This window comes from Rhincodon typus, chromosome 31 (genome assembly GCF_021869965.1).
Source record: "Rhincodon typus isolate 14 chromosome 31, sRhiTyp1.1, whole genome shotgun sequence".
Classification (NCBI taxonomy): domain Eukaryota; kingdom Metazoa; phylum Chordata; class Chondrichthyes; order Orectolobiformes; family Rhincodontidae; genus Rhincodon; species Rhincodon typus.
In genome coordinates, this window is record NC_063362.1 from 25,682,534 (window position 1) to 25,709,358 (window position 26,825).

At 44.7% G+C, this 26,825-nt stretch overlaps 1 protein-coding gene across 2 annotated transcripts in view; it reads right to left on the minus strand.

Moving 5' to 3' along the window:
• Positions 1-26,825, minus strand: part of LOC109914386 (zinc finger protein 362) — a 64,192-nt gene that overhangs the window by 1,697 nt on the left and 35,670 nt on the right. The window contains exons 2-7 of one of the 2 annotated variants that reach the window (XM_020513977.2): positions 19,787-19,854; positions 17,207-17,447; positions 7,334-7,628; positions 4,958-5,182; positions 4,289-4,367; positions 351-509 (exon numbers count right to left, since the gene is read on the minus strand). In XM_020513977.2, coding sequence (XP_020369566.1) covers positions 351-509; positions 4,289-4,367; positions 4,958-5,182; positions 7,334-7,628; positions 17,207-17,447; positions 19,787-19,849 — 1,062 coding nt within the window. In that variant the 5' untranslated portion in view covers positions 19,850-19,854. Of the gene's footprint in view, positions 1-350; positions 510-4,288; positions 4,368-4,957; positions 5,183-7,333; positions 7,629-17,194; positions 17,448-19,786; positions 19,855-26,825 lie in introns of both variants that reach the window. The other variant, XM_020513976.2, reaches the window with a different exon arrangement.

Below are 26,825 nucleotides of genomic sequence, written 5' to 3' on the forward strand. Positions count from 1 at the left end.
ATGTTCCGTGTCCCGGCACTAACCAATGTTCCGTGTCCCGGCACTAATCGGCGTCCCATGTCCTGGCACTAACCAATGTTCCGTGTCCCGGCACTAACCGGCGCCCCGTGTCCCGGCACTAACCGATATCCCGTGTCCCGGCACTAACCGATATCCCGTGTCCCAGAATTAAGTAATATCCCACAGACAGTACCAGTCAATGCCCCATATGAAACCTCAGGTAATGTTTCAGCTGCAGTATGAGTGTCCACAGAGTAAAATGAGAAGGGAATCTTTTACATTTTCAAAAGAGAACGCTCTCTTTATCATGGGAGTGAGGTTTCAGTAGGAAGAGAGTTGCTGATACGTACTGAGGTGTAGGCTCGTCCACACATGCTGCAGCAATAGGCTTTAGTGTGTTTGACCGTATGTGTGGAGAGATGGATCTGAAGTGAGGCAGAGTCTGAGTATGCCCTGTAGCAATTTGGACATTTGTACGGCTTGTCTTTGTTGTGCTGCCGTTGATGAGACTGAAATAAAAATTAAATATGTAAGGCAGAATTCACACTTCACAATCACAAAACATCTAAATGCTCTTCACTGCCACTGAATTAATGTTTGAAGTGTAGTTCCTCACGCTTAGTGGCTGACAATGGCATTCAATTTATAAGGAGCAAAGTCTCACAAAAGGCAAAAGAAATGAATGTGTGTTTGCGTAGTATCAACTGAAAGAAGACACAATCTGTCCTAACCTAACCCCACAAGCTCCATTCCAAACGAGGTATTTCTCAAATTTCCTTATATCAGAGTTAACTGACTCTCCCCCAAGTGGGATAGTCTGTCTGTGGTGGAAAATATTTCTTTCAAGGTGCAGACTACCTAGAGAATGAGTGAACTTGTTATTTGAGCAGAAAATGCATCAATCTGCTACTCTGTCTTAAAACGCATAGAGGTGGATAAATCCCCGGGACCTGATCAGATGTACGCCAGAACTCTATGGGAAGCTAGGGAAGTGATTGCTGGGCCCCTTCCTGAAATATTTGTATCACCGATAGCCACAGTGAGGTGCCAGAAGACTGGAGATTGGTTAACGTGGTGCCACTATTGAAGAAAGGTGGTAAGGAAAAGCCAGGGAACTATAGACTAGTGAGCCTGACATTGGTGGTTGTAGGAAGGGATCCTGAGGGGCAGGATTTACATGTATTTGGAAAGGCAAGGACTGATTAGGGATAGTCAACGTGGCTTTGTGTTTGAGAAATCATGTCTCGTGAACTTGATTGAGTTTTCTGAAGAAGTAACAAAGAGTAACAAACAAAGAGTAACAAGTAACAAACGTTGATGAGGGAGAACAGTGGACGTAATCTATATGGAGATCAGTAAGGTGTTCAACAAGGTCCTGCATGGTAGACTGGTTAGCAAGATTAGATCATGTGAAACAGAGAGAGAACTGGATATTTGGATACAGAATTGGCTCAGAGGTAGAAGACAGAGACTGCTGGGTGGAGGGTTGCTTTTCAGACTGGAGGCCTGCGACCAGCAGTGAGCCACAAGAATCGATAATGGGTCCACTGTTTTCCATCATTTATATAAATAATTTGGATGTGAACATAGGAGATATGGATACTAAGCTTGCAGATGACACCAAAATTGGAGGTGTAATGGATAGCGAAGGTAGTTACCTCAGAGTACAACGGGATCTTGATCAGATGGGTCAATGGACCGGGGAGTGGAAGATGGTGTTGAATTTAGATAAATGTGATGTGCTGCATTTTGGAAAGGCAAATCAGGACAGGACTTACACACTTAATGATAAGGTCCTGGGGAGTGTTGCTGAACAAAGAGACCTTGGAATGCAGGTTCATAGTTCCTTGAAAGTGGAGTCACAGGTAGATAGGATAGTGAAGGCGGTGTTTAATACGCTTGCGTTTATTGGTCAGTCCACCGAGTATAGGAGTTGGGAGGTCATGCTGCGGCCATACAGGACATTGGTTAGGCCACTTTTGAAATCCTGTGTGCAATTCTGGTCCCCCTGCTATAGGAAGGATGTTGTGAAATTTGAAAGGGTTCAAAAAAGATTTACAAGGATATTGCCAGGGTTGGAGGGTTTGAGCTATAGAGAGAGGCTGAATAGACTGGGGTTATTTTCCCTGGAGCATCGGAGGCTGAGGGGTGACCTTATAGAGGTTTGTAAAAACATGAGGGGCGTAGTCAGGATAAATAAACAAGGTATTTTCCATAATTCCATAAGTCTCTGCAATGGCCTCAATACATAGTCCTATGTACTGAGCCAGGCTCTAAGCTCATCTGCCTTACCTATAATACTCCTTGCATTGAAATAAACACACTTTGGTTCATTAGTCCCATCGCGTTTATTTACCTGTCTCTGCGTGTCTTTTCTTTCTGGTTTACTGGTCCTAACAGTTACTTTCCCCTCAATCCCTCCACTTACTGACGTGCTGCTCTGGTTCCCAGCACCCTGCCACTCTAGTTTAAACACTCCCAAGTAGCACTAGTAAACCTCCCTGTGAGGATACTGGTGCCCCTCCAGTTTAGGTGCAACCCATCCCTCTTGAACAGATCACCCCTGCCCCAGAAGAGGTCCCAATGATCCAAGAACCTGAAACCCTGTCCCCTGCACCAGCTCCTTAGCCACGCATTCATCTGTCCTAACTTTCAATTCTTTGCCTCATTAGCACGTGGCACTGATAGTAACCCAGAGATTACTACCCTCGAGGTCCCGCTTTTCGGCCTCTTTCCCAACTCCCTGTACTCACTCCGCAGGACCTCATCCCTCTTTCTACCTAGGTCGTTGGTACCAATGTACCTCAAGCTGCTCACCCTCCCTCCAAAAGGGACTTAAGGGGCAACTTTTTTGCACAGAGGGTGGTGTGTGAATGAAATGAGCTGCCAGAGGAAATGGTGGAGCTGGTATAATTACAACATTTAAAAGGCATCTGGATGGGTATATGAATGGGAAGGGTTTAGAGGGATGTGGGCCAAATGCTGGAAAATGAGACTAGATTTATTTAGGATATCTGGTTGGCATGAACAAGTTGTACTGAAGGGCCTGTTTCCATGCTGTATATCTCTATGACTGTTTCCACACTGTAGGGATTCTATCTATCTATCTATCTATGACTCTATCGACCCGTTTAACATTTTGCACGACAGAAGTGATGAACCTTAGATCTTAAGCTTCTCATAGGATTATCTCTCCTGACCCCTGCTGGGTATATTTGGGTCCTCCTTTGGTGCAAATCTAACCTCCAACATCACCTTTTTGTTTGTGGTCCTTCATCTTCTGTGCTATTTTTCCTTCATTAGGTCAAAGGTCATCTGGGGTCACTAAGGGGACGCAGTCACAGGATGAGTGGTATGCTATTTGAAAGGAGAAGGAGTCTCTTCACTCAGAGGGTGTTAAATCTTTGGGATTATCTGCCTCAGGTGACTGTGGAGATTCAGCCATAACGTGAGTTCAAGATAGAAGTCTTTTGATTACAACACATTAAAAATTTAAGGAGAGATTGCAGGAACAGGGTGCTGAAATAAACGATCAGCCATGATCTCATTGCAAGACAAAGCCAACTCTAAGGGCAATCAAGCCAATTCCTGCTCCTATTTCTTATGTCTGCTGAAGCCATGAATCAGTTACATTGGCGCCTTCTCATAATCGCCCACTTTCTGGGGAAGTGCCTGGATTCGGCTTTCGTTTCGGGGTTTCTATTCCACCAAAGGTGCTTGTTGAGTTTATTGTGGAGTTGAAGATACTTAGAGAAGGAACCCTACAAGGGCTGGTGAGTATGATAGAAGCTGAGGTAAAGCAAGGATCGGGTTTGAATTTAGGCCAATTTAGCTTCTGAAAGCCTGAGACTGGAGGTGGAGTTCAATAATTTTCAGCTGCTGCCATTACAAAGCTTGTCTGATGAATGATTGTAGTCTCTCCTCTCGCCCCAAAACCTTTGTTTCGCATTATAATCTCTCCGCTTACTCCCTGTTCCATTAATATTTTGATGGTTGCTCTCCTGAACCTTCCTTTCTAATTCATCCTAAATTTTAGGCAGAAAATCTCTGCCTCCTGACCCATCGCACCACCTTCCACTCTGGATTGTTTTTCTTCTCTTGTCCACAATGAAGACAGGATGTTATTATTCCCATTGGCCCTCGAGCTGCAAGCTCACCTGAAACCTAGTTTGTTTAACAGCTGCAGCAGGAGAGATTTTTGGCATCCTGCCTTGTACCTCGATGAAGGTTCAAGTGAGTTAGCAACCCACTGGCAGCATTGAAACCAGACATGTAGTTGTTCACTGACCTGCAGGTTTGATAACTGGGTAAAAGCCTTCTCACAGCCTGGATGTGCACATTTGTACGGTCTGTCCCCAGTGTGGATCCTGCATTAGAGAAAGCACAATTCATTTGTTTTGTTTTGTAGGAATATCTGTACTCCATATTGTGGTTGACAAGATCCGTCAAGGAGCCCAATCTCAATTTACAACTTGATGGAGGGCTGTTCTCAGTAGTGGTCTAACACAGGAACGCAAGTTCAAACCCGCAATTTCCCACTCATGGAGCTCCTGACTTCAACCTTCTCACTATCAGTAGTTACCAAGTGGAGAATTCCATGCAGGAAATGGCACAAAAAAAAACTAATGGATCAATTGTTTGCCATTAATTGGGCCCAAGGTACCTAATTCTAACTAACCAAGCTTCTTTTCCAGCCCAATGGCTCACACTCTTATGGGACCCTTTAACCTGTAGATTCACTTGGACCATTGCTGCTTTCAGCCAAGAAACCTGGAATTCGATTATTACTCCCACCAGCAAGTGAGGGGTAATAATCACTGCGAGTATTGGAATGGGGTAGGATCACTTGATAAACAGAGTGAGAGTTTGGGAGGAGAGGCAGAAGGAATTAAAATGTAACCGTGCTGAGACATTCACCAAAACAAAACCAGTTCCACAAAATACAGGATTTCTCTACCTTGTGTGCTGCTGTAAGTGAGAGAGTTGGCGGAAGGATTTCTCACAGTAGGAGCAGTGATAGGGTTTCACTCCTAAGTGGATACGTAAATGCTGAGCCAGGTACGAAGCGTTGGCAAACGACTTGGAGCAGTGTGGACACTTGTGAGGTTTCGCTTCGGTGTGCGACTTGGAATGAATTTGCATTTCGGATTTGGAGAAGAAGGTCAAAGGGCAGATTTTACACCTGGACAGGAGAGTCAGAAACAGGATTCCGTCAGAAAAAAGTCCATCGAAACCAAAATATCCCAACCAGCCTCCTAGGCTGTGATTACTCTCTCGAAGATGCTGACTCCAGTTCAGTGGCAGATTCCAACAATGCCTACTGCCCTCCGTGCCTCTCTCAAACGGCTTTGCTAGTCAGCGGCTCTGGTCAGTTTGTTACTAGAGGCCAACATTGGCCTCAGTACCCATGGGTGACAGAAGAAGAAAATCAGCCAACATCCAGCTTCTGCTACCCAATGAACCCATCTAAAAAGTAGGCAACTTGCGCACATTACGCTAAGCCAGCATTGAGCTGAGCCCTAACATCCTCTGAACACAGTTAATACAGTTTGTAGATTTCAAAAACGCCCAAGGCCCCTACTAGGCTCCTCCTTTTAGCAGGTCATGCACCCATAGGATGTAGGTCAATCCTTTGCCAACTGGCAAATATTACAAGGTGCCAAAAATGGAGACTGAGCAAAGCTCTAGAGCATTGGAGCTCAATTCAATGAGCAGAGAGGTCCCTAGTAACAGTCAACTCTGTTCTGGGATTGGAGCTTTTTGTCTTGGAGAAGCTGATCAACATTGGAATGGGAAGCAGTGTTCTCCAATGGTGAGCTGGATTTGAATGTAAGCTTAGCTTTGGAACTGGGAGGGATGGGGGCTTCGTTCTAAAATGTGCTCCATCCCATAACCAGGAGCTCTATTCCTGAATGGAAAATCCCTGTACAGAATGGAGGAGTCCTGTCTGAAATGATGAGAAATGTGCTACAGAGTACTGCACTGTTTCCTCTGAGAGAAGGAATTTTGTTCTTTAGGATGAGCTGCACTTTGGAAGATGAAGAGGCTGTAACTATTTTTATCCTGTGTCAACTGTGGTATTCCAATACATCTCTAACGAGAGGCTTCATACTGTAAGCAAAGAGAAACATTATCTGGAAGGCTCAGTTATCAGAGACATAAGTTTTAGATAATTGTCATAAGAACCTGAGGAGAAGAATACTTAAATACGTCATTGCACCATATCTTTCTATTTCTTTTTTCTATCTACTTATCTAACCTCAAATGCATCGATGCCTCCAGCATTTCATTTGGTATTGAGTTCTACATTCTCAGTAATCCCTTGAAAACAATTCTTGCATTGCCTATTGGATGTAACAGTAGTTATGTATAAACTCTGTTTTTTTGGAAACACCTTGACAATTCTGAAAATGTTTATCGAGAAGACTTCGATCAGTTCACACAAAAAAAAAGTTTGCTTTTCCAAAATCAATGCCCCCAGTGGACTGCAGTCACAGAAACCATCTCTTAGTCTTAAGTTACTCTGACTGGGAATGTACCCCAAGAAAGGATTGTGGAAGCAGGTTGAAGAGCTACTTTCAGAAGGGAATTGGAAGCACATTTGAAATGAAATATACACGGCTAAGGAGAAAGAGCAGAAACTAACCAGGAAGTCTTTTGTAGAATCTGCAATCTTACGATGGGAATGGCCTCCCCTCTACTGGGCAATAATTTGAAATCTTGTTACTCATCAGCGGTAATGTCAGATTGGAAGCAAAACATATCTTGTGGGACCAGTCAGTCTCACGTGCTGCAACAGCCCATTCTTCAATTGGGAGAGAATAGCTTTGTGAGCCAATTAACCATCTGGAATATGGGTCAAAATCCTGGAGCTCCCACCCTATTGGCACTGCATCTACCTAAACCACAAAAAGTGCAGTGGTTTGAGAAGGCAGCTCAAACCCACCTTTGCAAATTAGTCACACAGAATAAATGTTGGCCTTGCCAGCAATGCCTATATCCTGCAAGCAAATGTACATGTAAAAATAGCCCACTTTTGGCCAATTGAGACAGAATGGGATACATTCACTACGATTTACAAATCTGCAAACTGTCAAAAGGACCTACTGTGAATTCAGAACTGGCTGAGACAGGGGCTTTTGTACCTACAGATGGAGTTTGTTGAGCTCTGAGTTTATGCCCACCTTCTTCTCTCAAAATAATATCAGAGAAAATGGTCCCTGCTTCAGGCACTGAGTGCCCCACATCCCAGCCTCACTGCAGTACCTCCTACGTCTCTGGTCTTTGGGAGGCCTGCATTCTTTAATTCAAACCCTATTGCTCATTTACCAACCTGTACGTTTTCCCATCCTTCGAGGATTCGTTGCCTGAAGCCAGAATGGGATATGGCACCACGAGAACAGGGGGCCCGATGCAGTTTTCACCCTTAATCTTCTTCCGGCCTCGTTCGATCTTCATGGAGCTGGCCAGGCCGTTCTTGCTGGAATGTGCAGGGTCCATGCCGTGGTGAGTGATCAGCCCAGATATTAGGGTGGGGGAGGAGACCTCAGAACGGCCCTGGCTGGCTAAGGTGGGGGTTGTCGCACTGATGGAGTCACAAGTAGCAGTGGGGGAAGATAAGCTGAGCCCTGTGTGGATGGTGGAAACAAACTCAATGACATTGCGGAAAATCAGACTTAGAGCTTCGCTAACTCTAGAATTTCAGCTGCCAATACACAAACACTCATGGCCTGAGATAACAAGGTGTAGAGCTGGATCAACACAGCAGGCCAAGCAGTATCAGAGGAGCAGGAAAGCTGACGTTTCAGGCCTAGACCCTTCTTCAGAAATCACTGATGGCCTGAATCTGCTTTAATTAAAAAGACAATATCTGCCTATCTGTGAAGAATGTATTTAGCCAGCACACACATGCGCGCGCACACACACACACGCGCGCGCGCACACAGACACGCGTGCACACAGAATCCGGATTCTAAGACTGAGCTACACTCGATCTGCTCAGGTGTTCCCAGTGGAGAAGTGATCTTAAATAGGCACATCCACAGTCTACTTATTTTTATATTCATTTACAGAATAAGGCTCAGCCAGCATTCAGTGCCCATCCCAGATGGCAGTTAAGAGTCAACCACATTGCTGAGGGTCTGGAGTCACATTAGCCCAGACCAGTCCAGTTGCCTTCCCTAAAGGACATTAGTGAACCACATGGGTTTTTCCGGCAATCAACAATGGTTTCCAGATTATCCTTGGACTCATAATTCCAGATTTTTATCGAATTCAAATTTCACCATCAGCCATGGTAGGATTTGAAATCAAGACGCCAGAACATTTACTTGAGTCTCTGGATTAAGAGTCCAGCGATAATACCACTGGGCCATCATCTCCCCACACTACCACTAAACACAGGTCAATATAGGGTGAACAGCACACATGGAGTGTGTCTTGGCAAGCTAGTCACACTCTACCTGCGATTTTCTATCAATTAAATTCAATGGAACATATTCCTCAAATATATATTCCTGGACGTTGTTCCCTGGGGCACGTACATAAAGAAGCAATGCACCTTCAACAGGATAAAGAGCACTGACTGCCAGGTTAAGTATCCTTGACTGCCTTGTCTCCTTTTCTCCCTCACATATGTCTACTCCTGTCTTGCACATCATGAGTCCAGAAGGAGAACAATCGCATGTAACAATTTTCAGAGTAACAAGTGAGGGTGCACAGCTCCCAGCACGATAATCCACAAAGACAATACTTTGGTCTGTTTATGAACTATCACAACATCAGTGAGACTCTGCACATTATATTTACATTTTAAAGCTCTCTTTGGCAGCTGAACTGGGGAAGTGTACTTGTGGTTGTCACCATTTGAAAACGGAACACAAGGTGGTGTTTATTGAAGGTGTTGGATCATGAACAGTTCAGCAAGCTCTCTCATTCCAGCGTGGGGATTTTCACCCCATCTGTCTGTCTGATTACTTTCACTTGCTGGGAAGTCAGGATGTCAGTAATTAGTGAGCCAGATCCCAGCATTCACTCTGCCAAGCCTGGCTCCCACAATCATGACAGGATTTTAGGTCAACTTAAAGTAAGTCAGTTCTGAGGAAGGGTCACCGGACCCAAAATGTTAACTCTGATTTTGTTTTTTTCACAGATGCTGCCAGACCTGCTGAGCTTTTTCAGCAACTTCTGTTTCTGTTCCTGACTTACAGCATCCTCAGTTCTTTTGGTTTTTAAAAGTAAGTCTACTCAGCTGCTATCGGGGTAAAGGAACTGGTTTTATCAAGTTCCTCAAATTCTCGTGTTGTGCCCAACTTCCTCCTGTTTATGCCTTTAAAGGTCGTAAGGTTTCTAATTCCTTCCCCCAAACCTTTCATCTCTTGACCTCTCTCCTTCTTTAAGACTTTCCTTAATCCCTATGTCCTTCTTTGACTCAGTGTCATTTTTTTTCTCTCATGACATGGGTATGCAGAGCTTTCAAGATGCTTTCTCTATGTTACAAGGTGCTTCGTAAATACAAGTTTCTCTTCTAACCATGCGAATGCTGTCAGGACTCCCAGGATCAGGCCTAGGGAACAGCTCAATGGGAACAGCTGCTGCAGATCTGGGCAGTTAGTTAGTCTGACCTTAATGAGAATACAGAACTAGTCATGTTGGATGACAGAGAGAGTGAGAGCATGTGGCAGAAGACAGGGCAGGAAACGAGGAGAGTGAAATAAAGAGATGCACACAGACAGAAAAAGAGGGAACAGGGAGCGGGGGAAGAAAATGGTGAAAACAAAGGGAGAAAAGATACAAGGAAAAACAGATAAGAACTTTGCAGGGTAATAGAGACAAGAAAACTAAGTTTATAAAGTGGAACAAAAAGAAAATGTGGGGTGAGAGGGAGTAGAGAGGAGGAATGGACAGAGAAGAGGTGAAGAGAGGGGAATGTGGGGGTTGGGGTGTACTGGAAGACTGGGAACAGGAAGAGAGGGGAGTGGGACAAGGAAGACAGAGGGGATGAGGGATGGGGTAGGGAGACTGTGGCAAGGGGAGAGAGGGAGGCTGGGAAACAAGAACAGTGCAATTAGCGAAAAGAGAAAAACAATAGGAGAAAGAGAACAGATAGAGATACCGAGAGGGTAAAGGGCAGAGAGAGGGAAGATGGGGGAATGGAGCTAAAGTGATTTGGAAAGAATGGAACAGGGAGACAAGATGGAACAGTGAGAAAAAAAAACAGAAGGGCAGGGAAGAGTCAATGGATACAAAGAAACAAGAAAATATGGTGGGGGTAAAGCATGTGGGATGAGGCTAAAGAAGGAAAGAGAGCTGGAGAAGGGAAGGAAAGAGAGAAATAACAGCTACAAGATGAAAGGCAGCAGCAATCAGGTCCAGACTGGAGTTAAACATGCCAGAAAGGTGACCTTATTCCTAATAGCACTAATCTAGAGTGTTTTTCTTACTTTAAGTCTAGTCTGATGTTATAGAAAGAAGTTATTGTAGGAAAATAGTTTGGCTTAGGTTAAAGAACATCAATAACCCTTTAAAAATAACTTGAAGTCCTTCATTATTGTCGATTTCCAATCAAAGTATTTACCTCAACGGTGAATAACGATGACAACACTAGGAAAGTTACTGAGTCCAGCTGTCAGAGGGGACTTATAACTTCATAATGAGTAAAGGTAAGCAATTGGGAGACATACAGGAACTCCATTAGTTTATATGTTAACTGTTCTCATCAACTGAACATTGTCTTTAGCAACTGTTCTGTTTATTCAAATCTGGTAAAGAAATTTACAAAAGTGACAATTGCAATGCAACGGAAAGATCTGTTTCACACAATGTGTGCTTTGGTCCTGCAAGTGCGGTGAAGGCAGAGTCAATTGAGGCATTCAAGAGGATGAATATTTGAATAGAAACAAAGGGAAAAGGCAGGCAAGTGGCTGGAGGGCCGAATGGCCTCATTTTGCACCATGACACTTCTGTGATTTACATGGCACCTCGCTAATGCAGGGGTTTGTGGTAGAGCACCACTCTGTGGCAAACATCAGGTACTACAGCAATGACTGGGACTTCTCTGCAGAAATTCTCCCATCTCAACCAAGTATGAGCGTTTCCTTACTGTACACTAAGGGGATCCAAGATGACCTGACAACATGCGCTCTTCCATGCACATTGTAGTTTGCAGCTAGTGATAGTAGAGGCTTCAGCGTTCTCCTATCACATGGCTCCCCAGGAATCTCCCCTGATCTTACAGGCTTTATGGATTGATGCTCAATCCACATTATAAACATACTCACCCGAACCCAGAGGTTCTTATTCAGAGTCTGAAAGTGGACCTAATGCACCACACGAGCCCTCAGACTGGGTACCACAGAGAAAATGTGGGGCTTTTCATTTTCCCTATTTCTACGTGACATTGCAGTCCCATTAAAGCGAGGCTTTGGGAAAAATGCCAAAACAGGAAGTACAAAAGTCATTCCTGAATTTAAATGACTAGTCAATAAATGAGCTGGGACTCTACATTTCACTGAAATATTGACTTAAGTGGTGAAATTTCTCACAGAAGAGAGTGTTGATTGAGGCAGTGGTTCCAAGGTTAAGTTGCACAAGGTCAGATCTATCTTTTCAGACAGAGTAATAAATTTCTGGAACAGGCTGCTCATCTTCAAGCGAGAGCTGTGCCTGCTCCTGGTTGGGGCAGAGATTACTGTGCACATGAGGATGGTGCTGCATAACACTAATCAGGGTCAGAGTGATAACCTGAGTGTGGGTGGCTTCTGTACATTCCCTCCTACCACATCGCCCCACCTCCCATTGCTTCATTACAGAGTCACACAAATATGGAAACAGACCTGTCGACCTAACCGGTCCATGCTGACTTTAATCCCAAACTAAACTAGCCCCACTTGCCTGCGCTTGACCCATATCCCTCCAAACATTTCCTATTCATGTACTTATCCAAATATCTCTTAGACATTGTAACCGTACCCGCATCCACCACTTCCTCTGGAAGTTCATTCAACACACGAACCATTCTGTGTAATAAAAAAAAAATTCCCCTCATGGCTTTTTTAAGCCTTTCTCCTCTCATCTTCAAAATATGTCCCCCAGTCTTGAAATCCCCAACCCTAGGGAAAAGACACCTGCCATTCACCTTATCTATACCCCTCATGATTTTATGCGCCTCCATAAAGGTCACCCCTCAACCTTTTACATTCCGGTAAAAAAATGTCCCAGCCTGTCCAGCCTCTCCCCATAACTCAAACCCTCCATTCCCAGCAATATTCTGGTAAATCCCTTCCGAACCCTCTCCACCTTAAAAAAAAATCCTTCCTATAACTGGGTGACCAGACCTGGACACAATATTCCAGAAGGGGCCTCAACACCGTCCTGTACAACCTTAACATAACATCTCAACTCCCATACTCAAAAGGTCTGAGCAATTAAGGCAAGCGTGCTAAATGCCTTCTTAACCATCCTGTCTCTATGTGACACAAACTTCAAAGAATTATCCATCACAACCCATAGGTGTCTCTGTTCTACAACACTACCCAAGGCCCTTCATTTAATTGTCTTGCAAGTTTTCTCAAAATGCAGTACCTTGCATTTATCCAAATTAAACTCCATCTGCCACTCAGCCCATTGACCCAATTGATCAAGATCTCTTAGTAATCTTAGATAACCTTCTTCACTGTCCACTATACCACCAATTTTGGTGTCATCCACAAACTTACTAATTATGCCTTCTCTATTCCCATCTAAATCATTTGGATAAATGACAAACGAAAGTGGATCCAGCACCGATTTGTGTGGAAAACTGCTGGTCATAGGACTCAAGTCCAAAAAATAACATGTTTTTCTTTTAATCTGCTGGTCTGCCTCTCCCGGAAGATCACGTGGCTTTCGATAAGGATTGTGTCGAACTGAAAAGCAGCTCTAAACCTGGCCTCATGTCGTTATGGTGAGGCACTCTTCCACGGAAACCCTCACTGCATTGACTGGTATTCACAGCAGGAGTCTGTTGAACAGTTGCAGGAATAGCTGATTGACTGTCTACGTACACAGGCGATTTCCCAAAGGGCTCACGAACCCTCTCTTGAGCCTTGGACGGCAGGGCATATTGTGGAGCTACTTTCCTACCGCCCCAGCAGAGCTGATCAAATTCAGCGCACCGAGGGCTGTGACTGGTTAAAGTGTGAAATGTGTCCAATTCAAACACCGAATATTTGGGAGCGCTGTCCCCTGGCTGGTGTCAACCTCAACAGTGTCAGAGGTGGCTAAATGCTGAACAATTCTGATGAAGGGTCCTCAAGCTTGAAATATGAACTGTTATGTTCTCTTTACTTGCTGAGTATTAGCATTGCTTTTGCCTTATCCTCTAACAAACAGAGCCACCTGGTGTATAGGACAATCTACTGCAGATACAGAACAAAACTACATTTAGAATCGTAGAATCCGTACAGTGAGGAAGCAGGCAATTCAGCCCATCAAGTCCACACCGACCCTCTGAAGACCATGCCACCCAGACCTACTCCCCTATCCTATACCTGTAACTTTGGATGTCCCATGGCCCTTGGATGTCCCATGGCCAATCCACCCTAACCTGCACATCTTTGGACTGTGGGTGGAAACCAAAGCACCCAGGAGAAACCCACGCAGACGTGGGGAGAATGTGCAAACTCCACACAGATAGTCGTTCTGAGTTCCTGGCGCTGTGAAGCAGCAATGAGCCACATTGCCACCCTGTCAACTTCCTCCAGCCCCCGTCAACTGACAGCTTTTTGACTCCGGCATCACTTGACAGTGATAACTGACTTGTCCACACCTTCAGTGATTACCGGACCTGCGTACTCTGGTCTATAGCCCAGCATCAGCCAGATCGCAGGGATGAGATCTTTAGTAACAAACAGAGGCTTTCACTTTCTCTTCTTACAGCTCACAAGTTGTGAGGTTTCAGTCTGCATGAGATATCAGGGAAACAAGTTGCAGCAATGGAGGTACTGCTTTCCCAGCATTCATAGCAATGAGGAAAGTCCTTTATTAAAAGTACAAGGCCCTCATCTACAAAGGCACATAAGCATTATGGCAGCAGAAGGCCGTACAACTCACTGAGCCCTCTCCACCTTTCAATACGATCCTGGCTGATCTTTGGCTTCAACTCCATGTTCCCAAACACTCCTCGAATTTGAGAATGCCTGACCAGCAGAAACTCACTCTAACCCATCAAACCCCTTCAGAACCCCGCATGTTTCAATGAGATCATCTCTCATTCTTCAAACCTCCAGAGAATACAAGCCTTGTTTACTCAGCCCTGTCATCATGTGACAATCCTCTCATGCCAGCACCAATCCCGTGAACAATTGCTGGACCGTCTCTGTTATATCCGTCTGTACAAAAGGAGGCCAAAGCTGCTCACGGTATTCCAGGAGTTTCAACCCAGGTTCTCATTACTGAATGTGAACTCAGATCCACCTCCTAGAGTCTAGCCAGGCCATCGTTCTCATGTGGGAGGGCAGGATGTGATCTTACCCACCCAGTCTCCTGCCAAACATGGCAGATATGGGAGATCTAGTTTACAGAATGTGAGCGGTGGCTCCTTGATTGGATTTGTTGCCAATGGGAGAGCTCAGTCACTCAGTAAGACCCAGGTTTAATCTTCACTGAATATAGAAGTTGGGAGGTCATGTTGCGGCTGTATAGGACATTGGTTAGGCCATTTTTGGAATACTGCATTCAATTCTGGTCTCCCTGGCATAGGAAAGAGGTTGTTAAATTTGAAAGGGTTCAGAAAAGATTTACAATGATGTTGCCAGGATTGGAAGGCTTGAGCTATAGGGACAGGCTGAATAGGCTGGAGCTATTTTCCCTTGTGCATTGGAGGCTGACGGGTGACCTTATAGAGGTTTATAAAATCATGAGGGGCATGGATAGGGTAAATTGACAAGGTCTTTTCCCCGGTGTGAGGGAGTCCAAAACTAGAGCAGTATAGGTTGAAGGTGAGAGGGGAAAGATTTAAAAAGGACCTAAAGGCCAACTTTTTCCACACAGAGTGGTGCATGTACGGAATGAGCTGCCAGAAGAAGTGGTGGAGATTGTACAATTACAACATTTAAAAGGCATCTGGATGGGTATATGAATAGGAAGGGTTTAGAGGGATGTGGGCCAAATGCTGGCAAATGGGACTAGATTTATTTAGGATATCTGATCAACATGAACAAGTTGGGCTGTTTCTGTGCTCTATATCTCTATGGCTCTATGACTCCTCTGCAGCAGATTGTAATATAATGGGGGCTGCAATTAATTTCGGTGTTAGCATGTCGTACTGTCACCTCTGAGCCAAGTTTTACTCTTCAGCGTAGGCTGACGAGTGCAGTATTGAGGGAGTTCCACCTTCTAAATTCATAGAATCTCAGAATCCCCACAGTTCTGAAAGAGGCTATACAGCCCACTGACCCTCCAAAGAGCATCCCATCCAGACCCACTCCCCTAACCGATCTCTGCAACCCCATATTTCCCATGGCTAACCCACCTGGCCTGCACATCCCTGGACACTATGTGCAATTTAGCATGGCCAATCCACCTAACCTGCACATCTTTAGACTGTGGGAGGAACTCAGAGCACCCAGAGGAAACCCATGCAGACAAAGGGAGAATGTGCAAACTCCACACAGACAGTCACCCAAGGCTGACGCTGTGAGGCAACAGTTCTAACCACTGTGCCACCCTAAATTATTGAATTCTTTTTCGTGGAGTCTCGGTATAACAGCAAACCCAGCAGTTGTTGCCCATCCCGAACTGCCCTTGAACAGAACAGCTCACTGGGCCATTGCAGAGGACAGTGCAGCGGGTCTCGAGTCACGTGTAGGCCAGACAAGGTAAGGAACAGCAGACCTTTGTGTATATGATGGGTTTTTACAGCAATCAATAACCATGCTATGAGACAGTGCAGGCACAATAGGCTGAATGGCCTCCTTCTGCACCATAACACTTGTGTGATTTAGTTCCACAGTCACCATTACTGAGACTAACTTGATAATCCAGATTTTAATTCATTGAATTTAAATTTCAACAGCTTGAACTGTCTCCCCAGACCATTAGCTTAGGCCTCTGGATGCGTGACATTTACCACTATGTCAAAATCTCCCCACTGAGATATTTCAATAAATGCCGACCATTTACACTCTCAGATAAACTTAAAATGTTCTATGGCTTTATTTCAAAGAACAGCAAGTGAGTTTTTCCTCGGTCAATACCAATTGCTCACCGAAGATTGACTAAACCTGATTATCTGGCCATTTAATATAATCGTCGTTGCTGCGCATGAGGATTGTTGAGTTCCCTACATTACCAAAGCACCAACATTTTAAAAATGCTTCACCAGGTTGCAAAGCTCTTACTCTCGCCACACCCTTCAGCTAGTAAGAAGTAAAATTTCACCAGGGTTCCCATTCCTGATCTCTTTCCAATAATTGTTGTGTAATCTAGACAGAATATTAAGAATAGGAAACAGGTTCAGTCTTTTGACACTCACAGGCAGTGCTCACATGTAGAGAACAATCGTTTACAAGTGCAGAACCTTGTGGAAAGCAAAGTTTATAAGATATATCTCGGGGGTACAAAACAACATTTAACACAACTGTGTGTCTGTTAAGAAAGGGAAGGCAAACAAGACATTTCACATACAGCCTGAAACATTAACTCATCTGCTTATCTCTATCTCTCCTGCTTCCACAAAGGTTGATCGCCCTGCTCAGCGATTTCAGCTATTTCTCTTTGCATTCCTCATTTGGTGGTAATTGTAACGAGGCCTGAGGCCTGAGGCCGAAGGCCTACTGCAGCCTCCTTCCAGTCACGTTTCTCACTTTGCTTGCCATGGTGCCTCTTTTTCTACTCACGAAGCTGAGAAATGCTAACCTGAACCTGACATGTTCCATTCTTTTGTCCCTCCCCAGTATAGAGAGAACAGTGATGTCATGATACCAAGTTACAGAGTGAAAATGACCCCACAGTAACAGCAGTGCTGCTGCTACAGTGTCAGCCCTTCCTCTTCCTGTAACAAAATAGCTGACCACCCACTGGGCACACACCTACAAATGACATGACTGAAGCTTGCATGGGCTCAAGGCACCCTTTGCCTCCCGAGGGAACAGGTCAGATACAAATTAACATTCAAAACGTGTCGATTAGCGTGCGAGAAAAAATATGTCCTTACAGTTCAAAATACCTGTTACAGAACTGGTAGCAGGTCTGGCGTGGAGGGCCACATCTGGCTGAGGGGCCTGCGTGTGGACGTCCGACAGCTGCTGTGGCTTCAGGATCGACAGGGGTGATTGGCCGCTCTGCGAGGTCGATGGCAGCAGCAAGGGCTGCTGGGATTGCACAGATGAGGGGGGCATGTGCGGTGGGCGGATCTTCTCCGCCATTAACTGCTCCTTAATCTTGTTGATCAGCATCAGGTTATCGAGCTGGAGAGGAGGGTGACAAGACACCAAAGAAATAAGACAGTGTCACATCAATAAATAAACTGGCTCACTGGGACCATAAACCTGTGAATACACACAATGCCCAGGACATCCCAGCACGCTGGCCTTGGGATTGATATCAGACTTGTATTGGCCCATTTTCTTTATATTTGTTATTAGGATTGGACAGTCAATGCACTTGTCCATCCCTAATTGCCCTCGTAGGCCAGTTAACCACATTGCTTCACATGTAGGCCAGGATGGGATAGGATGGCCAACTTCCTTCCCTGAAGGACAATCATGACTCTTATTACTGAGATTAGTATTTTGTCCCCAGATTTAGTTATCCGTTAAATTCCAATTCCAAGGTGGAATTTAAATTTATGCCAATGCAGATTTAGTCCGTTACTGTGGATTACTAGTCCAGAAGGTTCTATGTCATCCTGGGATACAGGTCCTTAGCCAGGCACCTTCCATTTGGTCCTTGATCAAGGAACCATGTATCTCCTTGAGATGGGGAGGGAGGGGATGGTGTTGGAGGACTGTTTGGTTCTCACACCTAGTTCCCACCCTTACCCTAACCCCACGTGCACTTTGTAACAGAGGCTACTGGATGGCAGGCCACTTTGCAAGGTGACCTCCGCTCCTCAGAGTTCCCCGATCTCAACCCACGGTCACTGCAGCCTGCTGCAGGACCTCAACCAGGAATCGGTAAACGGAACCACGAGAAACCTGTAACTCAGTGCCATACACCTGGTGCCTTTACTAAACATGCCACAGCAGGAAGGCTGCTTTGTTCATCCTGTTCGATTCGGAGCGAAGAGTGTTGGGATGGCCAGAGGCTGTGACAGGCGCTATACAAATGCAAGATACTTGTTTCTTTCCTTGCTTCAATCGTAACAGCAAAGTTACCACCATGCCGTTGAGTTAGTAGCTTGGAGGCAAAGCTCTTTCACAATTGGGTTTGCATTCATATTCCACAACTGGCAGGTGACAGTGCAAGAAGTTTAAGAAGTTGTTTTGATAACATTAAACAAGCTACCTCCGTGTTTTGTTGTGCCTCTTGCGGGGAGTTGGGGGGGGGGGGGGGGGAGGTGGTGGAGGTGGTGGTGGGTGACATCTCTGCTCCCTACATCCTTAGCGGCCCCCCACAAAAGGATAGTGGCCACCTCATACCTTCCACCAATGAAGCTGACCAATAGTTGGTTAGAGTGGGGAAAGGACTGGTGTGACCAGAAACACCCCTTCCTTCTCACTTTTTGAGTGACCCACCATGCTTTGGCAGAACGTGCTGGTACTTGCTGGCTGCTACATATTGGTCAGATGATGCATTCTGTGGCGTTCCCTATGTGAACAGAGATATTCAAGGAATTAACCTCCCAATGCACCATTAGATGAAGCCATTGGTAAAGCAACAAATTATAACCCACAAGAATGGACAGCAAAGTGGACTGTTTTATTGGCATGAATTCTATGCTCATCAATGGGAGGTAGCAGCACTGGGGAATAAGTCGTTTTCAATCTCAGGAAGCCAGTGACAGAGTTTGAGACCAGGCGGATGCAGAGTAGTGTTCCGTTTGCTCCAAACAAAGCAACATTCGTCCCACTCTCAGAACACTTCGCCATTTGCGACTTGTACACAGATGTACTTGAGGTGTCTCTGAGAGCGACTGGCACACTTTGGTTCCAGTGTCTTCTGAGGTAGGGCAATGGGTGCGAGATTGCCCACATGACAGAAAGCCCACACAGAAGAGACTTTGCTCCTATCAGCCTGGGCTAGATTTGCATTCAGCTCCTACATGTGGGATAGCCACTGTCCATCCAGTGTCAGGACTGAGCTGAGGAGGAACTACTTCACCCAAAGGGTTGTGAATCTGTGGAATTCCCTACCCAGTGAAGCAGTTGAGGCCACCTCGTTGGAATGTTTTTAAGGCAAAGGTAGATAGATTTTGGAACAGGAAAGGAATTAAGGGTGATGTTGAGCAGGTGGATAAGTGGAGCTGAGTCCACAAAAAGTTCAGCCATGATCTTATTGAATGACAAAGCAGGCTCAAGGGGCCAGATGGCCTGCTCCTGCTTCTATTCCTTATGTAACCCTGCCAAGATTCACAGGACCACTTCCTCTCCAGCTTCTCTTCCCTCTGATTCATTACAATATTTTTATTTCAGAAAGAATGAGAGAAAACATGGACACAAAATACCAGCAGCATTTACCCAGGAGATGTTGGAATACCTTCCCCGTCATGTTTCTCTCCCGGATATAAGACTACAGTGAGCACAAAGCTGCTCTCTAATGTCTGATGCTGTTACATTCTCTTAATGCAATATCTATTCACTTGTACCTGGCTTGACATCGTGGGGGGTGGAGGCCAGAAATACGGATTGTTGAATCGTGGCTCAGCCATGGTAACTGTGGAAGAGAAACAAAGACCTCCAGTTACAGGAATTTTACAGCAAGCAATCCTTTACCTCCAAAAACTCTCTGAAAAGCCACTCTGTCCAAAACTGCAAAGCTGCTCCTTGGCCGGGGACAGATCCTCAAACACCGATCGCTGGAACAGGACATGGCCATTCAGCCCCTTAAGCCTGCTCCATCACAGGGCTAGAAACAGCTGGTTGTCTTTTAAGAAACCTGTCTCGGCCTCTTCTATCATACAACCATTCCTCACCCCTTAGTTTGTCTTTATTTCAGCAATACTTCTTTGGTAACCTCATCTTTTCCTCCGTTACACTTCCTATGGTAGAGATGCTGTCCTGTTCATTCTGCACCTCAGACCCCCCCAGACTGCATTTTCACTGCATTTAAATATATTATAAGACCATCCCATCTGTTACATCATTTTGTCCCAGAGCTTTAAAAGTCCTGAATCGTAATTATATATCAATTACATTGAATTGTATAAAGTTGTTGAGCATTAACTAGGGATTCGTTTGGGCTCCTGTATATAGGCACAGACTATAGCTGTAGTTGTTGGTTTAAAAGGTGCATGTCTGCAAACAATCCTTTAGAAGTATGTAAAGATTGGGTCCAGTTCTATCCTTCACCAACTGGCTTTCAGGCCCCAATAATTTCTTTTGTCCAATGATGCAACAGCATCAACTAATTACTTCATTTCCACAAGTAGCTCATCTCTCTGTTAGAATGCTCCAGATGAACATTGTCTAGATATTTGAAATTCCCTTACAGCCACTGGGCTTTGCCATCTGTCATTCTGCCTTAAATAAAACTTCAAAAAAAAACTTGCCTCATTGACAAAGCCTTCATTTCCTCTTTGTTGACCAGCTCCTCCACCTTTTTAGGGAATCTGACATACATATCAACAGTATACCTTTACATAAATTAAGCTGCTGTGGGTCTCGGCCTTTTACCTGGATTTCTCAATTTAAAACTCGCTTTGAAACTGCAGACAAACTAAGCAAATCGAATACTGGCCAGTGTTCCACTCAGAATAGGAAGGTTGACGTGTTGAACACGCTACATTGGTTTGATATGGTAGATCTTGAGAAATGATTTCCTCTAGTCAGGAATTCAAAAGCAAGGGGCAGACTCTTAAAGCTGTAGCGGAATTATTGAGCACAAAGTCACACAAAGGGTAGCAGCACTGGAACATTTTCACCCAGAAGGCTTTCAGTGCTGGTCATTTGAATCTTCAAAGGCTACAAGCAATGGATTTTTGTAGAGTAAGGTTATGATGGAATGGAATCATGGAATGCTTAACTACACAGAAGCAGGCCATTTGACCCATCCTGCCTGTGCTGGCTCTGTATGAGTAACTCGCTTCTTGCCACTCATCCTTTATCCACACTTTTCCCATAGCCTCTTGTGGCACTGGTAGGCCACTTGGTTCATTGACAGCTTACTCTGTGGTGAAATGAGATCGTGGGTGAACTGATTGTGGCCTTAACTCCACTTTCCATTCTATAATTTCTGACCCCCTTGTCAGTCAAAAATCTGTCTAACTTAGCTTTGAATATATTCAGTGATGCAGCTTCAACTGCTCAGTGATGAAGAGGAATTCCAGATACGAATAACCCTCAGAGGAAAAAGAAAATCCTCCTGATCTCCAGCTTGAATATAAAAGCAGAAAATGCTGGAAATATCCTACTGCTCTGGCAGTGTCTGTGCAGCGAAAAATAAACAACGTTTCAAGTCTGAAAGCATTGCTTTTGGCTCACTGCTTGTCAAAATTGCCAGGAACAACTGGTACGGGTATCCAGCAGGGTAATCAAAATGCAAACAAAAGCTATTAAACACTTCATGATCATGTTATTGATATTCCCTTACAGGCAACGATCCAATTTAGTTTTTAAAAGGAAGTCACAACTGAACCTGCTTCCTGTCAATCACCCCATTTCAGATCTCAACCATTCGCTGCATCAAGGGAATATGGAACATGTGAAGCAAAATGGTGTTGAGGTGCAGGTCAGCCCTGGTTTAATTGAACAGCACAGCAGACTAGAGGGGCTGAATGGCCTCTGCCTATTCCTAATGTCCCTATCACTGTGAGGTCAACTATATGTAAGGTTTTCACAAGGCAACACGTAACTGAAGATATAGCTTTATCACATCACGTTCACCTCTTCACAGTGTTACAGTAATGGTGTGATTTTCATACTGAAACCCCACAAAAACGTCTCCCACTCCCACAGCTCACCAGTGTCTTGCCTCTCCTTCAAATTCATGCAGGAAATTCAGTCACCAGGGGCCCTCGACATTCAAAAGGCCATTAGACAATTATTTAAATGGCAGCAATGTGCAGGGTTAAGGAAGAAAAAGCTGGAGGTTGGCACGAAGTCAAGGTTCTCAGAGAGCCAGTGTGAATACAATGAGCCAAAGGGCCTCATTCTGCATCATAACCGCTCGGACAGCCTCTTCGACACAGTCAGCATCAGGAGGCTATTTGACTCAATGTAATCCTCCTGTCCTCAACACAGGCCCCCATCTTATTTACTGGACAACACAGGACAGCACAGTGGCTCAGTGGTTAGCACTGCTGCCTCACAGTGCCAGGGACCCAGGTTCAATCCCACCCTTGGGACACCATCTGTGTGGAGTTTGCACATTCTCCCCTTGTCTGTGTGGGTTTCCTCCAGGTGCTCCGGTTTCCTCCCACAGTCCAAACATGTGCAGGCTAGGTGGATTGGCCATGGGAAATGCAGGGTTACAGGGTAGAGGGGTGGGTCCAGGTGGGATGCTCTTCGGAGGGTTGGTGTGGATTCAATAGGCCGTGCTGTAGGGATTCCACGAACAGCCAGGATTGAGATGCCTGCCCAATTGTTCTGTTTTTCTGCTCGGACAAAGTGCCGCTGACAAAACATGGCAATAGTCTCCTAACACAAGATTTAACTGAAATCAGTGACTACAGTGTAAAGCATGAAGAATCCTCTGAGCTTCCTATCTTCAGGACTCATTGGAGCAAATCACACAGTGTACTTTACACACTGGAGAAAGCAATTTCTCAGCTTTATACAATAGAACACGGCCTGTGCACAGCTCCTGTTATGCCGCTTATCTATCATTTTCAACAACAAAGAGCAACATTTCATATCTCTATACAAAACCAAAAAAAGACTTTAGACTGTACACGAGTAATATGAACAAACAGTACACAGCAGCATTGGTGCCAGTGTCTTGCAGTACCCTAATCTGCCAGTCTGTGACACTGTTGAGAACAGAAAGGTTTGCTAAAACAGTGGTTTGCTCTGACACAAATGCAGCGGTATGATAGGAATCATAGAATTATTACAGCACAAAAGCAGGCCAGATTCTTTTAATATATTTGTTCATACAATATGGGTGTCGCTGGCTAGGTTAGCATTAATTGCCCATCCCTAATTGCCCTGAGGGCAGTTAAGAGTCAACCACATCACTGTGGGTTCAGAGTCACATATAGGCCAGACTGGACCAGGTAAGGACAGCAGACTTCCTTCCTTAAACAGCACCAATGATCCAGATGGTGTTTTACAACAATTGGCAGAGGCTACATGGTCACTATTAGGCTAGCGTTTTTATAACACGTTTTTACTGAATTCAAATTTCACCATCCATTACAGTTGGATATCCTGGGAACATTAACCTGGGATTTTGCATTACAAGCCCAATGACATTACAACTACTCTACTGCCTCCTCGGCCAATCAAAGCTTCATTAGAAATGCTATTTCTAATTGTTTCCACCCTTCTGGGAACAACGATGGGGAGAACCGACAGCCTCTGTGGACAACCCGAAGTCAAGCCCCCAGAGTCATGTTTTAGATTTCAGATTCCCTACAGTGTGGAAACAGGCCCTTCGGCCCAACAAGTCCACGCCGCCCCTCACAGCATCCCACCCAGATCCATTCCCTCATAACTCACCTAATCTACACATCCCTGAACACTACGGGCAATTCAGAATGGCCAATCCACCTAGCTTGCACATCTTTGGACTGTGGGAGGAAATCCACACAGACACAGGGAGAATGTGCAAACTCCACACAGACAGTTGCTTGAGGGTGGGATCGGACCCGGGTCCCTGGCACTGTGAGGTAGCAGTGCTAACCACTGAGCCACCGGTTCTGTACTGTTAGATTCCAATTGGCATTACACAACGTTTTGAGTGAAGACTTATGGAGATATTTATTTATTCATTCATCTAGCCTGTCCCTTTAAGACCAATGTTCCAAAAGTTCACTTCGGGGAGAATGCAACATAAACCAATTTAGATAATGGATTTTAAACCATAAATGTCAACCACTGGCACCATATTAATTTCTGACTCTTGGTCAGGAGAACACATTGCGAAATGACAGATTTCTATTCCTGTTTTCCAAAATTGCTTGACCCTAGCAATGTGAAATCTAATGTCTAGACAGCAACAGATTTGTGCTTTTTTTAAAATATTTATTCACGGGATGCGGGCATCACTGACTAACAATTGAACAGTAAAGCAATTAAGGGTTATGGTGAGCGGGTGGTGAAGCGGAACCAAGTCCACGAAAAGCTCAGCAATGATCTTATTGAATGGCGGAGCAGGCTTAACGGGTCAGATGGCCTACTCCTGCTTCTATTTTTTATGTAATTAACAATAGTAATGTACTTGATATGAGACTCATTTAATTCTGGAATTTTATTCAAATTTCGCTATCTGCCATGGTGGGACTCAAATCAATTTAATGCCAATCCCTAATGGCCATTCAAAAGATGATAATGAGCTACCTTCTTGAACAGCTGTAGTCCATGTGCAAAGGTACCCACAGTGCTTTTAGGGAGGAAGGGAGTACCCCAGGTTATGACCCCATGACAGTGAAGAAACAGCAATAGGTTCCAAGCCAAGGTAGTATGTGGCTTGGGAAGGGAACTTGCAGGTGATGGTCTCCCATGCATCTGCTGCCCTTATCCTTCTAGATGTTATAAGGTGCTGGAGCCTGGGTAACTTGCTGACAGTGCATGTTGTAGATAGTGTACGCTACTGTTGCTGTATATCAGTGCTGAAGGGAATTAATATTAAACTGCACCCATCCAGGCAACTGGGAAGTATTCCATCACACTCCTCATCTATGCCTTGTAGATGATGGAAAGGCAGTGTGGGGAGTTGGGAGGTGAGTTACTTGCTGCAGAATTCTTAACCTTTGACTTGCTCTTGCAGCCACAGTATTTATATGACCGGCCCAGTCCAGTGTCTGATCATTGATAGCCCCCAGTTGGTTGATAATGGGGTTTCAGCATTTCTAATGCCATTGAATGTGAAGGGGCAATGATTAGATTCTTTCTGGTTGGAGACAGACATTGACTGCAAATTCTGTGGCGCATGTGTTACCTGCTGCTTATCAGAGCCCTTGTGCGCAGCATGACAGATGGTGGCATTTTAATTCTACATATTTATTGAATTTCAAGTCTATTGATGACCATGAAACAATTGTCAGGAAAAACCCATCTGGTTCACTAATGCCCTTTAGGAAAGGAAATCTGCCATTCTTACCTGGTCTGGCCTACATGTGACTCCAGACCCACAGCAATATGGTTGACTCTTAACAGAGATTAGGGATGGACAATAAATGCTGGCTCAGCTGATGACGTCCACATCTCAGGAACGAACAATAATTAAAAAGGTAGGCTATCTCCCCTTGCTGGTGACTGTAGACCAGGAGATACATTCTCAGGTAGGCCAGCAAGACTGGGATGGGGAAAAATTTCTTCACTCAGAGTGGTGAGCCTTTAAAATGCTCTACCCCAAATGGGCTGTGGAAGCTCAATCATCGATTAGTTTCAAGATGGAAAAATCAATAGATTTCTGGATACTATTGATTTCAAGGGAAACAGGGAGAGCATGGGAAAGTGGCTTCAAGGCTGATGATCAGTCATGATCGAAGTGAATGGTCGAGCAGCCTCAGTAGGCTGAAAGGCCTACCCCTGTTCCCACATTTCTATATTCCCAGCCCAAGCCTGGGCTTTGGTGAGGTTTTCTGTATGTCAACACAAATGTCTTCAGTATCTGAGGTGGTGCTGAACATTGTTCACTGATGACTGCACATTTCTGGCCTTATTATTGAGAGACAACATCCTGAGCGACTCTTGCAATGATATCCTGGGAATGGCAGATGTCCTTTCCTAAAGGGCATTAGTGAAACAGATGGGGTTCTCCTGACAATTGTTTCATGGTTATCAATAGACTTGAAATCCAATAAATTGACATCCAACAACCACAAACACACCTTATTTTGCAATGGGTATTAATTCCAGCAGTAGAGCATTTTCCCTTGGAGTCCCACTGACCCAATTTGCTAGGGCTGCTTGATGCCACACTCAGTCAAATGCTGCCTTGATTCCAAGCGAGTCACTCTCACCTTACCTCCGGAGTTCAGTTTTTACGTCCGTGTTTGGATCAAGACTGTAATGAGGTCAGGAGCTGAGTGCCTTGGTGGAACCCAAATTGAGCATCAATAAGCAGGTTATGATTAAGTTAGTGCTGTTTGATAGAACTGTCAATGATACCTTTTTTCATTTTGGCTAAAAGATGGAGAGTAGACTGATGGGATGGTAGCTGACCTGATTGGATTTGTCTTGCTTTCTGGGGCAGGACATACCTGCGCAAGTCACTGTCATAGCTTTGCTGGAACAACTTGGCTAGTGGCACAAAAAGTTCTGGAGTACAAGTCTTCAGTATTATTGCCAGAATGTTGACATGGTGTGTAGCCTTTGCAGTATCCAGCACTTTCAACCATTTCTTGATATTGTTGGAAAAGCCAATATTTATGGATTAATAGAATTAGAACATAGATGTGTTTAGACATTACTGGGTTGCAAAACATTTATCATCATGTGATTGCTTGGAAATGGAATGTCAACAGCAAAGGAGATTATGGTCTAATTGCTGTTTACAAAAACAACAAGTGACTTTGGAGA